Source organism: Drosophila gunungcola (genome assembly GCF_025200985.1).
Source record: "Drosophila gunungcola strain Sukarami chromosome 3L unlocalized genomic scaffold, Dgunungcola_SK_2 000002F, whole genome shotgun sequence".
Classification (NCBI taxonomy): Eukaryota; Metazoa; Arthropoda; class Insecta; order Diptera; family Drosophilidae; genus Drosophila; species Drosophila gunungcola.
This window is the reverse complement of record NW_026453178.1, coordinates 1,070,135-1,082,137: the sequence shown is the minus strand read 5'-3', so window position 1 is coordinate 1,082,137 and position 12,003 is coordinate 1,070,135. Positions and strand designations below refer to the sequence as shown.

The window sequence follows — 12,003 nt, the reverse complement described above, 5'->3', positions numbered from 1 at the left end:
GCTTTCAGTGCTCGATGTGGCCACAGCCGCCCAGATAACACTGCAGCCATTTCAATTTAAAATGAAGGAAACAAAACCGAAGCCAGCCAAACACAAAAAACAAAAAAAGCAAATGCCGAAAAGAAAAGAAAACTTTGAGTGCCGCCGCCGCAGCCGTCGACGACGACGACGTCATTAATTAGGAATGCTCTCCGAACAGTCGCCTTTCAAGTTTCTCGAGGGGATTCAAAGAGATCGGCATTGGCCGCCTGGTCGCCATCGCTTTGTGTTGGCGTTGAGGCATAAACTTTTTGTGCTGTTGTAATGCGCTTTGTGCAAATTGCAAATAAATTGCAAGACGCCAGCAAAAGGCGCACAGAGAAAGAAAAAATGCAGACAATTTAATTATACTGTCAAAATAGTACTAAGTGGTTTATTTCAATTTTATTGGTTTACTATAAAATTGGAACAAGTTTTTAATTTAACTTATGTACATTTAAGATTTATGATTTTAAGAAAGAAATTATAATTTTTTAAAATTGGAATTGAATGCAGTAATTATTGAGAGAACATGAAACATGTTATTAAATAAGATTTCCTAAATAATTATGTTGAATTAAATTTAATTATTTATAATTTTTTTTTAGCTAAATTATTGTTTTACAAATTTAAATGTAGTTCTTATGGCCATACAGCTTGTTCTTTATGATTTTCAGTTTTATAAGACAAAATGACTTAGAAAAAAAAATTTTTTTTTACATGCATTTTAAGTGCGTTACAAATGAGAGCTACTTGTTTTAATTTGAAAATTATGGGCGACGCTTTGCCACAGTGCACAGAGAAGCCGACAAAAGCCAGGGGGATTAGATGGCCAAGGGGGCGATGGCGATGGCGAGGGCTCGGCCATGTTTTTTTTTATGCCTCCAATTTCATGCCACTTTGCATTTTAATTAAAAGTACGCCACCCTTCCTATCGTTGCAGTCCAGGAATGCACCACAGACTCCGAGGAGCTGATGTACCACCAGGTGCGGGCCTCCTCCTCCTGCAGTGCCCCGCCCGATTTGCTGCTGGTCAGCGAACGTGACAACAATATCCAACTGCGATCGCCGGTGGTGAATATAATCACCACGCCGCCGGGCAATGCCTCCAGTGCGGCCAGCAAGCATCATCAGTCGTCGTCGCATCACCATCAGACAAGTGCCAACCATCACCACACAACGCGGCACAATCCCAATCCTTTGCAGGCCGGACATCCGCAGGACATGAGCAGCGGTGGCAGCCACAGCAAACATCTGCGCATCAGCAGCACCTCCAACGGCAAGCACGGCAAATACTCGAATATGCAGCACCATCTGGCGCAGGACGAAGATGTGGTGGATGCGGCAGCTTCCATGCAGCAGCCACACGGCAACCACGCCCACTCCCGCCACCTGCACCATCACAAGGAGGAGCGCATCCGGCTGGAGGTGAGTTGAATTATTACCCAAATTTTGCAAATTCCCAAATTACCATTGTTCCCAGCAAGTCGGTACTTTATGAATTATCCCACTAGCAAGCGAGGTGAATCAAATTCCATCTTCCAATTCCAACTCCAATCCCCCATAAACATTCGTTTTAATAGGCCATTCCGATTTCAATTTGCATTCATTTGTTAATGAATTTATGGATTTGATTTGACTTGTTTTCATCGTTTCATAACACAAATATTTATGGAGCCATTAATTGCTCTGCACTTTCAAGGAGTTGTTCGCAGTTTGGGTGAAGTTTGCAGTTTAATGTTATTATTAGATGTTCTGAAACCAATAGCAAAGTTAAATACATTTAGGGAAAATTGAAAACTAATTAAATTAAAACATTTTCAGTTTATTTGCTTTTGGGGCAGTACTAAAAGCAAATAAAATATTAGATCATTTTATTATCCAAAAAATCGTAGTAAATCCAAATATTTTGTGCTCAATTTAAATATTTTTCCATTTGATATTTTTTTAAGTTCAGCATATTTGTTTACTTTTTGTCTTTGTCTAGAGTATTCAAAGCCTGTATACCCGATTCCTTTCAATTAGCCAAACAATCGCTTTGCTTAAAAATACAAGGTGATAAATTAAATGATGTTTGGTTTTCCATTTGTGGGATTTTTCTGACCCCCAGCCAGGTGTTTTGGTCAAGTTTAATCAACTCAACTGTCTGGCTGTTATTACCGTGCTAACCGCCCCCTGTTAGCCACGATTCCTGGCCATAATTCATGACCCACTGGGCACATCGCACATCGCCCATAAACTCAACATTTCAATGTGCTTTTAATTAAAATTTCAATGGCTGCTCGCTCACCGCGATGGCCTCAGATTCGGCTTCATTTGTTGTTCCAAACCAACTAACCATCCCCGTCCACGAAAATAAAATCGAAAAAAAGAGGGAACAAATATTTCATTAACACAAGGGCGCCGGCAATTTTCCATTACCACCCACTGCGGACGAACATTCTCTGTTTCGGACGCTGTTTCGGTTGCTGTTTCTACTTGTGCCCGTTTCGCCAAAAAATATCAAAACATTAAAATTCAATAAAAACCATTAAAAGCAAAACAACAAACACGAAAAGCACTCAGGGGCAATTAAAAATCTACAAGCCAAGTAGCAGCAAAGGCAGCCCTGGCAAAGGAAATTATATTTATTTGTAAGCGACTGAGGGGCAGCAGAGTGGATGTGGATGCTGTGCTTTGCCACTTTATCAATGGTAATGGTTTTCCTCGCCCCCCATCCCATGTTTTGCCCCCCTGTGATGTTGACGTGGCTGCTTCTGCAGGCGCAAATTAAATATTTAGTCAAATTATGGCCACAATTTTCGACTGGTTTTAGTGGTCTCGGCATGCTCTCGATTGTTTGTTTTTAGTGGCAGCTGGCTGTGGCTTTAGTTTCTGCTCCTTTTTTGCCATTTAGCATCAGCATCTCAATTTGGGATGCCCCCAAACCGAAAACATGTTGCATCTGCAAAAAGTATTGCATACTTTCGGGTCGAGTATGAAATTTGCTGTGCAATTTGTATGCGGCAAAGTTTATTAGCTGAATTTTTTGTTGATTTTCTAGTTAGTTTGCCTCTGCATCAGGCTTATGTAGTTGTTAAAATTTGTTGGGCAAAAGTTTTGGCACACATTTGAGGGTAGAGTTTGTGCGAAATTCTAAATGAAAAAGGTACTTTTTTGTGTGAGGTGTTGGAGGGGAGTCTAAATGTGTTGCCATAGTAATTTATAACACATTAAAAGTCCACTAAACAGAGCAGCAATCTATGAAAATAAAGTGGAATTAAAGTGGAATTTAAAGTGGAATTTAAAATGTTTAGCTTTGAACAACAATGAGCTAGCACATTTTTCTTGTTATGTTTTAAAGACCTCAACAAAATAATTTAATACTTGCTTTAAATTTGAATTATAGATTTGTTATAGCACTTTTAAAGAATATGTCTGCAAATAATCTGAGTAAACAGCAATCAAATAAAGATTTACTAAAGAGAGTTTAAACTTGTTCTGTAGGTTAGCAAGACATATTTTAACTATTTAAGCAAATACCTTTAATTAATGCAGTTGCTAGGAGAACCCTTGGGAAAATTCAATTACCGAAGTATGTTTACTTGCACACTTGATTTAAATCAAGTTCAGTCTGAAGCCATCCACTCATTTGTTTTGTTTTGCATTCGAAAACAGGAGTTCACCTGCGACGTGTCCGTGGAGGGTGGCAAGTCATCGCAGCCGCTGCAGTTCTCGTTCACGTTCTACGACCTGGACGGCCACCATGGCAAGATAACAAAGGACGACATCGTGGGCATTGTGTACACCATATACGAGTCCATTGGCAAGTCGGTGGTGGTGCCCCACTGCGGCAGCAAGACAATCAACGTGCGGCTCACCGTCAGTCCCGAGGGCAAATCGAAATCGCAGTCGCAGTCACAGCCGGTGGTTCCTGTGCCAATGCCCGTTTCCCTGCCCACCGCCGGCGCCGGATTCAACAACAGCAGCAGCAGTCATGCCAGCAAGCTGAAGAAGTTGCCCACGGGCCTGGCCACGGCCATGTCAAAACCACTGGTTGGGGGAATGGGAGTCATATCCTCCGGTGGCACGGCGCTAACGACATCCGCCGGCAACCGCCGCCAGCATCGCTATCGACCGCGCAAACTGATTAAGTCCGATGACGAGGACGATGACAGCAACAGTGAAAAGGAGAAGGACGCGGAGAAGGCTCCGGCCGGTGAACAGCCCAGCGGAAGTGGGGCCAAGACCGGAGGAAGGAGCCATCACCATCAGGCCTCGGCCACCAGATACCACCAGAAGAGCAATTCCCGGGCGGAGCAGTGCTGCACGGAGCAGAACACGCCGGACAATGGCCACAATACCTACGAGAATATGCTGAATCTCAAGTGCTGCAAGCCGGAGAGCGACCAGGTCGATTGCCCCTCCCACCGCCAGAATCATCACCAGAACCACCAGAACCACCAAAACCAGCACCACCAACTCAGGCAGCAGGACATCTACATGAAGCAGGCCACCCAGCGGGTCAAGATGTTGCGAAGGGCGCGCAAACAAAAGGTAGGCACAAGGTAACAAACGAAATCATGGCAAAAACAAATCCACAAACCAATCAAATATTAATCCAAGCTAAAACTGCTGCCAGCCTAACACAAGTACAACTATGCATGAAGAATGTTATTAATTTCTCATTAATACTCGAAATAAAAAAGGACCTAAGATGCATTTTTTTGATTTGTCAAGCCAGAGGTTGTATTTAATTGCGAGTTCTTACACATGAATATCCCCTAATTTAACTAAAAAAATAAAAAGTCTAGATTATTAATATAAACAAAAAAAGTTTCTGTTTATACGAAAGTCTATTGACATTTCAATAAGGCACTAAAAAAGTTCTAAATGTTAAGTTTTCTAAAAAAGTTATTTAAGCAACCGCATTTAACTTCAAAAAAAAAGAATAGATGGTCAAAAAGAAAATACTAGATAGCTAATATAAACATGGAATGCTAATTAATTGAAATTTAAATTATGCAGTAAAAAAGTTGTAAAAAGATAGTTAGAAAATGTGTTTGCCTTTAGTTGTCGAATAAACCAATTTATTAAACTTTTTGCTTAAGCCTATTTATAATTTTTTTCAGAGATAATGTTAGGCTGAAACAAAAACCTTTTTTTTTATAGTAAGTTAAAAGAATTAATCAATTAATAATAGCATGTTTGAACTTTGGCCTGGCAGCAGTTCCAAAATGAACCCACCCTCCCTAAAAAAATAAATGTCGCCTTTGGTTTTTGTTATACACTTTTGTTGCTTACCACATGCGTTCGCCATACATACTTTATGGTTTTCTTTATTATAATTTAATTTCGTTTCCTTTATTATTGGTTAACTCATCGCCATCAATCAGTACCAGGATCATTGCCTCGAAACGCGACAGCGCAGCCTCTCAGTGGGCAACGATTCCGCCTGGCAGAATCGCCATCTGCAGCCAGCACAGCCACAGCAACCACCGGTGGGTCAGGCAGCTGGCACGCCCCCCCAACCGCTGAGCCACAACAAGAGCGCATCGGGGTCACCACCAATGCTGCCAGTGGGTGGCGAACTGATGCTCGATGGTGTGCAGCTGCGCCAGCCACGCCCCCAATCCCTCACCACCCACCAACAGCACCAGCAGCATCAGCAAAATCAGCAGCAGCAACGGAAATCGGCCGAGTGCTGGAAATCGGCGCTAAATCGCAACGATTTAATTAGCATCATCAGGGAGAGCATGGAGAAGAATCGCCTGTGTTTTCAGCTGAATGGGTAAGCCAATTCGCGATGAATCCACCCCAAGTCCACAATGATTAGCAGCGGAGTGAACTGAAATGAGGCTAGAAAAGTCCACAAAGTGCTCATGGCAGCGGTTTGGCATTTCCCAAAACAGAAATTGCAAAAGGAAAATCAGTCAATTTTTCAAAAATCATTGCATACGGAAAATTAGACTTAGATCTTAATGTTGGCTTAAACAGATTTAACTCAAAAGGAGAAAAATGCATATTATTTATTTATTCAAAGTTCTTTTTAAAAAATTTTGTTTAATTCCATTATTATAAGCAAACTTATTTTATTCAAAAGTTCCCAATTTAATGTTTAACAAATTAAACATCAAAATAAAATTGGTATTAAATATTTCTTACACTCTATTATTTGTTTAAAATTTAATAGAAAGATTTATTTACGTTAATGGCAAGTGCTTGACAAATTAAACTTGACATTAAATATCTTCAACACTCTGTTGTTTGTTTTAAAGATTAATATAACGATTCATTATTGTGTTTTTAACATGACTTTAAAATGTGGTCTAAAAATATTATATATTTTAGTTTTCTTGTCAAACTTACAATAAATGTATTACAAATGTAAGCTATAATGAAATAATCTGAGAAATAGTAAATGTTTATTTTCTTTTGTTTTTGTATTCATTGTATTGTATGTATTTTGTTTGTGTCTGTAGCTCATTTGTTTACCTTTTGATTTTCAACTTTATGGCGACTCCCAAACTTCCTTAAAATCCCTTACAAAATCTCCACCAAAATCCTATGAAACAAAGACTAATCAAAGGCATATTCTGTTGGAATTTTGCAGAAAACCCCAAGCCAATGTGAGTCCCATACGGCAACCGGCAGCACAACAACAACAACAACAACAACAACAGCAACGCCAACGCTGCAATACGGGCTCGAAAATACCAACATTAATAGCCAACCACAGTCCGGTCGCCCTGCAATCGCCGCTCAGCTGCAGTCCACCCACGGCGGACTGCAGCACCTCCTGCATTCCAGTGGCTCCACCGGCCATCGAGGTCAACGGTCAACAGCAGCAGCAGCAGCAGCAGCATCAGCAGCATCAGCAGCAGCACCACAGTCACAACCACCACGAGCATCCCCAACCACACATACCCATCTACCACCAGCAGCTGGCCATTAATCCGGCCGTTTTGGCCGCCCAGCAGACCCACAATACGGCCCACAATAAGTTGAATCTGTGTGGCTACGACTCCTTTCTGCATGCCACCATCTGTGGGGCGGGGCGGCCGCCCACTCGCCCCCGGCCACGCCCAGCAATGTGGCCACGGTGCAGCCGATACCCAAGAAGAGTGAGAAGAAGAAGGAGTACAAGAACTACGGCAACCTCATCTACGCCAAGTTGAGTGAGCAGTTGCAGCAGAAGGATCGGGAGCAACGACGCCAGCGGCACAAGCAGCAGCATCAGATCAGGATGCAGGATCAGCAGAAGGATAATGGCCGGATGGAGCAGCGACCGCCCACCTCGAACTCCAGTTCGGCGGGCTCTAAGATCTACGGCGATGCCCTGGAGTGTGCCCACCTGCTGGCCAGCGAGGAGGAGGACCTGCCCCCCAGTCCGCAGTTGACCAGCACGCCGAGTAAGGTGGTCAGCACCGATACGCTCATCGATCTGAACGACGATGTGGGCGAGGCGGTGGCCGAGGCCGTGACAGAGGGTGGCAAGTCGAATGTGGAGGCGGCGGAGGAACTGGAACTGGACACCAGTGCCTCCAGCTCCATGATCCACCGCTATGTGCACGAGCATATCCACCACCACTATCACCACTTCAAGGAGCAGCAGGATGTCTAGGCTAAGACCACTATAAACTACTTGAATGTTGCTTATGTTTCAGTCTATTGATTAATGTAGCGCGAATTGTAATTTAAAAGTAAGCATTCGTCAACTAAAAAAACCAAGAAAATATTCGAAAACGATATTAGGGCCACAAGAAGTGGGGTGGGAAAAGTGAGTTTGGAAATGGTTCAGAATATATCAAAAAATATATATTTAAGTATGTTGCTAGTAAAAATCATTTTACCTTTTTTTATTGCGAAGCTATTTAAATTTTAAAATAATATTAAAACCCGAAAATATTTGTTGTAACTGAAAATCATTTAACCTTTTTTCGTATTACAGAGCTAATATAATTTTAAAATAATGTTGAACCCAAAAATTTGTGAATACAGGAAAACATCAAAATAATAGCTTAACATTAAATTAAACAGTTAACAAACAATAGTTTAAAGTTCCTGACGTTGTAAAAATATATAAGAGAAACACATTTAATTTTTTATCTATTCCAAACTCACTATTCCAACTTTTCTAGGGAAAATCTTCAGAACCAAACATTAAACTCTAGGAAGATTTAACCCATTGATCCCAGCATTATTGTAGCCACTATAGCTTACGCAGAAATCGAAATGAAAACATAAATTATGCGCCTTTTGCCTTAGCAACATTTGAATCGCCGCTTCGCTAATCTAATCAACTAGCAACATATCACTATCAGAAACAGTGTAAACTAAATGGGAGGAAAAAAAACTATTGTTTAGTGCAAATTATTAAATCAAATTGTTGTCTATGATATCAAATTTTATGCGCCGCTTTTTAAGTGTTTTTTGGACAGAGAGGGCAACAAATTACAGATAACAGTGGAACAATGGGGCCGCCAGTTTTAAGTTAACTATCGATCGTGTATATTTATGTTATCTAAGCCAATTAATTTAAATACTATTTTTAGTTTCTAACACTAACCCCAAACAAGACAAGCAACAATGCAACTAAATACTAAACCACAACAACATATACGAAAAGCAAAAGCACAAATTGTAGTTCAATTATTATTTTAAAACTTGTTTTCAATTTCATCATCTGTCAACCAATCGAGTTACGAATCCAATCTATCAATCAATCAAACGAATCAAACGAAACAAGCACAAAAACAAAATGCATTTAACTCTTATTTACATAAAAAAGACTGATTTCCAATTAAACAATATATTAATTAATTGCATATGAATAAAAAAATATATATAAATATATATAGACAATTTATGAGAAATACTAAATAAATTATTGAATTGCTAAAATGAAATATATTTGATGAGTTTTTATTGAAAACAGACAGCTAAAGGATATGGGTAGTTAAATACTCTTATAATCTTGTTGGTAAGTAGACAAAGCTTTCATTTACTATAAATAAAAGCTTTAAATACTATTATTGTTTTTTGTAAGTAAAAGCAAGAAGAAGGCTCCAAGCCATTTAATACCCTTTTATATTTATATGACACTAGATTAATTTTTTCATAAAATTTAACGAAATAATGTCGCTTTTTTAAACTATTTTGATATCGTTTATTTTGTAAATGGAAAAACAGATTTGTAAAAATTATGCGACTCCAAAATTCATTAATAATATTAGTTATTAAAAGATTCCAAAACAAAGACGAGGTTTTTTTTAATATAACTGGTATAGAAGTAGTAACTCAAAATTTCCAAGTATAAGTGCTTTCTGTTCGACAATAAGTATGCCTGATAACAAAACTATATTTGTTCTATTTCAATTTAATTTTTGAACTGGTAAGTCAAAATTGAGTATGTAGTTGCCAAATTCAATACTCTTTCCAGTCAACCTGAACTGAGAAAAGATCGATTAATGTTCAGAAATAAAAAGCTTTATGTTTCACAAACTCACTCTCTTATTGTTCTATAGATGCAGATAGACATGAATAAATATTGCCGGCTGCCTACAAATTGGACATTGTCTTGGCTTTTAGGCAACACGACACAGAGTTCTAATTTTAAATAGTCGTGCGCCATGTGACAGAGATTTGGATGTGGATGTGGATGTGGAGAGCGATCCGAATCCGCTCGAGCGTTTATTTTCTTTTTTGGCAGCAGACGGAGACACAAAGGAAAATGTTCTCGCAATCAGCAGATCGCGAGTAGAGTCCGAAGACAGAGCACTGAAAATTGTTTGGCCAACTCGTCAGTGAATTTTCAACCGCGGGGCATTACGCAAACACAGGGAGATTAGTTGGAGATATAAGTAGTATATAGAGGGGATTTATTGGATATTGCTATCGATGGAACCAAGTTCACTGACATCCTGCGCCTTGTGCCAGGCCAAAGCCTCGCAATTGTGCGCCGCCTGCAGGAATGTGGTCTATTGCAGTCGGGAGCACCAGAAGGAGCATTGGAAGAAGGGTCACAGATCGGAATGCACGTGCTTTGAAATAGCCAGCAACGAGATTTTGGGCCGGCATCTAAAGGCCACGCGGGACATTAAAATCGGAGAGCAAATCCTGAAAGAGGCTCCCTTGGTTGTTGGCCCCAAAGTGGCCTCTGCGCCACTTTGCTTGGGCTGCCACCGAAATCTGCTGGCACCGGAGAAACCCCAAGGAAACTACTACAAGTGCAGCGCCTGCAGTTGGCCCTTGTGCGGAAAGGAGTGCGAGAATTCTCCGCACCACAAAGCTGAGTGCCAACTCATGTCGAGCAGTAATTTCCAATCGAAAATAAATTATACCCCTGGAGAGGAGGAGCGAAAGGAGTCGGCTTATTGTGTGATCATGCTGCTCCGTTGCATGCAGCTCAAAAGCAAGGATCCCGAGGCCTTTCTCAAACTTTACTCCTTAGAAGATCACCTCAAGGAGCGCTTGGAGACCCCACTGTATCAAGTGCTACGTGCCAATCTCATTACCTTCATAAAAACCGTATTGGGCCTAAGGGACTGGTCCGAAATGGACATCCTACGCATTGCTGCCATTCTGGACACAAACACCTTCGAAGTGAGGCAACCCAGGGAGCGGAGAAAGGTGCGAGCCCTCTTCCCTGGGGCCGCCATGATCTCGCACGACTGTGTGCCCAATATGAGGCATCGCTTCGATGAGGACATGAACATTGTGTTCCTGGCCAAACGGAAGATTGCCAAGGGCGAGATCCTGAGTATTTCCTACACCCAGCCTCTGAGGAGCACCATCCAGCGCAGGGTGCATTTAAGGCAGGCCAAGTGCTTCGACTGCTCCTGCGCCAGGTGTCAGGATCCCGAGGAACTGGGCAGTTTTGCAGGCGCTCAAACTTGTCTCAAATGCAAGGCAGGAAAGGTGAGTGGACAGAAAAATTCTATTTTGTGTGTTTATATTTGCACAAAGGACAAAAAAATGTATGCTCTTAAGGCTCAAATGCTTGTACTCAAAAATACAATTTCTTATAAACGCTATTTTACTAGGAAACAATCTACCTCATAGCTTAAAATCAATTATTTAAATATTAAATAAATACATAAAAGAATGTTATATAAAAAAGAAAAAATTAAATAAAATTATATTATTAACAATAAAACCTTTAATTAACTTTGCTTATATTTTTGATTCATTTTCCAAAATCTGAATTACTTAATTTTCTTTTATTTTTTAAAAATTAACCTAGCTTCCTTATGTTGTAGATCATATCCTTGAATCCCCTGCAAAATTCAGCTGTTTGGAAGTGTCAGCTTTGCAATCTGAAGAGATCAGCCAAAGAGATGGTCACTTCGGATGCGGAGCTTCAGCAGGAATTGGAATCGTTGGACAAGAGCACACCCGTAGCACTCGAGGAGTTCATATATCGCCATCGTGCCGATCTTCATGACACCAATACCCATATTCTTCAAGCCAAATATGCACTTACCCAATTATATGGCAGTGCTCCAGGATTTGCCATGGAGGGTAATGCAAATTTAATCAGGGATGTTTATATGCAGTATTTTAAAGTTTACTCTATTTTAGAACTCTCAGAAGAATCGCTCACACGAAAGGTGCAACTTTGTGAGGAACTCCTAGAACTGGCCAACATTTTCGATGGTGGCTGGAGTATTTTCCGTGGTAATCTACTCATAGATATGGAAGAAGCTCTGGTGGCACAGGCTCTGCGCTCAGAAGACCCAGAGGAGTGTGAGGAAAAGCTCAGGAACGCAGCGGAAATGCTTAGGGAAATCCGTAACATCATGAAACACGAACCGGAAATGCAACAGTTGCTGCTGGAACGCCAAGTCATTTTGAATTCTGCCCTGGAACGCTTTGAAAAAGTTGAAAATTAAAAATATTTGTACTTTTTATTATTAATAACTAAATATTTTTGTTTTGGGGTATTTATTTTGTTTTTGTTATTATCAGCTTTTAAATTCGCGCCAAAAATGTACCGTAGCAAGC

The 12,003-nt window shown here is 40.5% G+C and overlaps 2 protein-coding genes across 2 annotated transcripts in view; both read left to right on the top strand.

The window, feature by feature from the left end:
• LOC128257779 (protein naked cuticle) overlaps positions 1–8,906 on the top strand; it is a 46,418-nt gene extending 37,512 nt beyond the window's left edge. The window contains 5 exon segments of the mRNA XM_052988972.1: positions 962–1,446; positions 3,676–4,554; positions 5,394–5,788; positions 6,611–7,044; positions 7,047–8,906. Of these exon segments, the coding sequence (XP_052844932.1) occupies positions 962–1,446; positions 3,676–4,554; positions 5,394–5,788; positions 6,611–7,044; positions 7,047–7,621 (2,768 nt within the window). The 3' untranslated portion in view covers positions 7,622–8,906.
• A 781-nt stretch (positions 8,907–9,687) lies between these two features.
• On the top strand, positions 9,688–11,920 carry LOC128257783 (SET domain-containing protein SmydA-8). Its single transcript, XM_052988979.1, has 3 exons — positions 9,688–10,917; positions 11,259–11,520; positions 11,581–11,920. Exons 1-3 carry the CDS (start codon positions 9,898–9,900, stop codon positions 11,889–11,891), a joined length of 1,593 nt encoding a protein of 530 aa, XP_052844939.1. The 5' UTR covers positions 9,688–9,897; the 3' UTR covers positions 11,892–11,920.
• The last annotated feature ends 83 nt before the right edge of the window (positions 11,921–12,003 follow it).

Excerpts from the sequence above, each read along its gene's own strand:
- LOC128257783 (XM_052988979.1), top strand. The coding sequence starts at position 9,898 with ATGGAACCAAGTTCACTGACATCCTGCGCCTTGTGCCAGGCCAAAGCC. Across the intron at positions 10,918-11,258 it reads TCAAATGCAAGGCAGGAAAG|ATCATATCCTTGAATCCCCT; the intron begins GTGAGTGGACAG and ends CTTATGTTGTAG. Across the intron at positions 11,521-11,580 it reads TCCAGGATTTGCCATGGAGG|AACTCTCAGAAGAATCGCTC; the intron begins GTAATGCAAATT and ends ACTCTATTTTAG.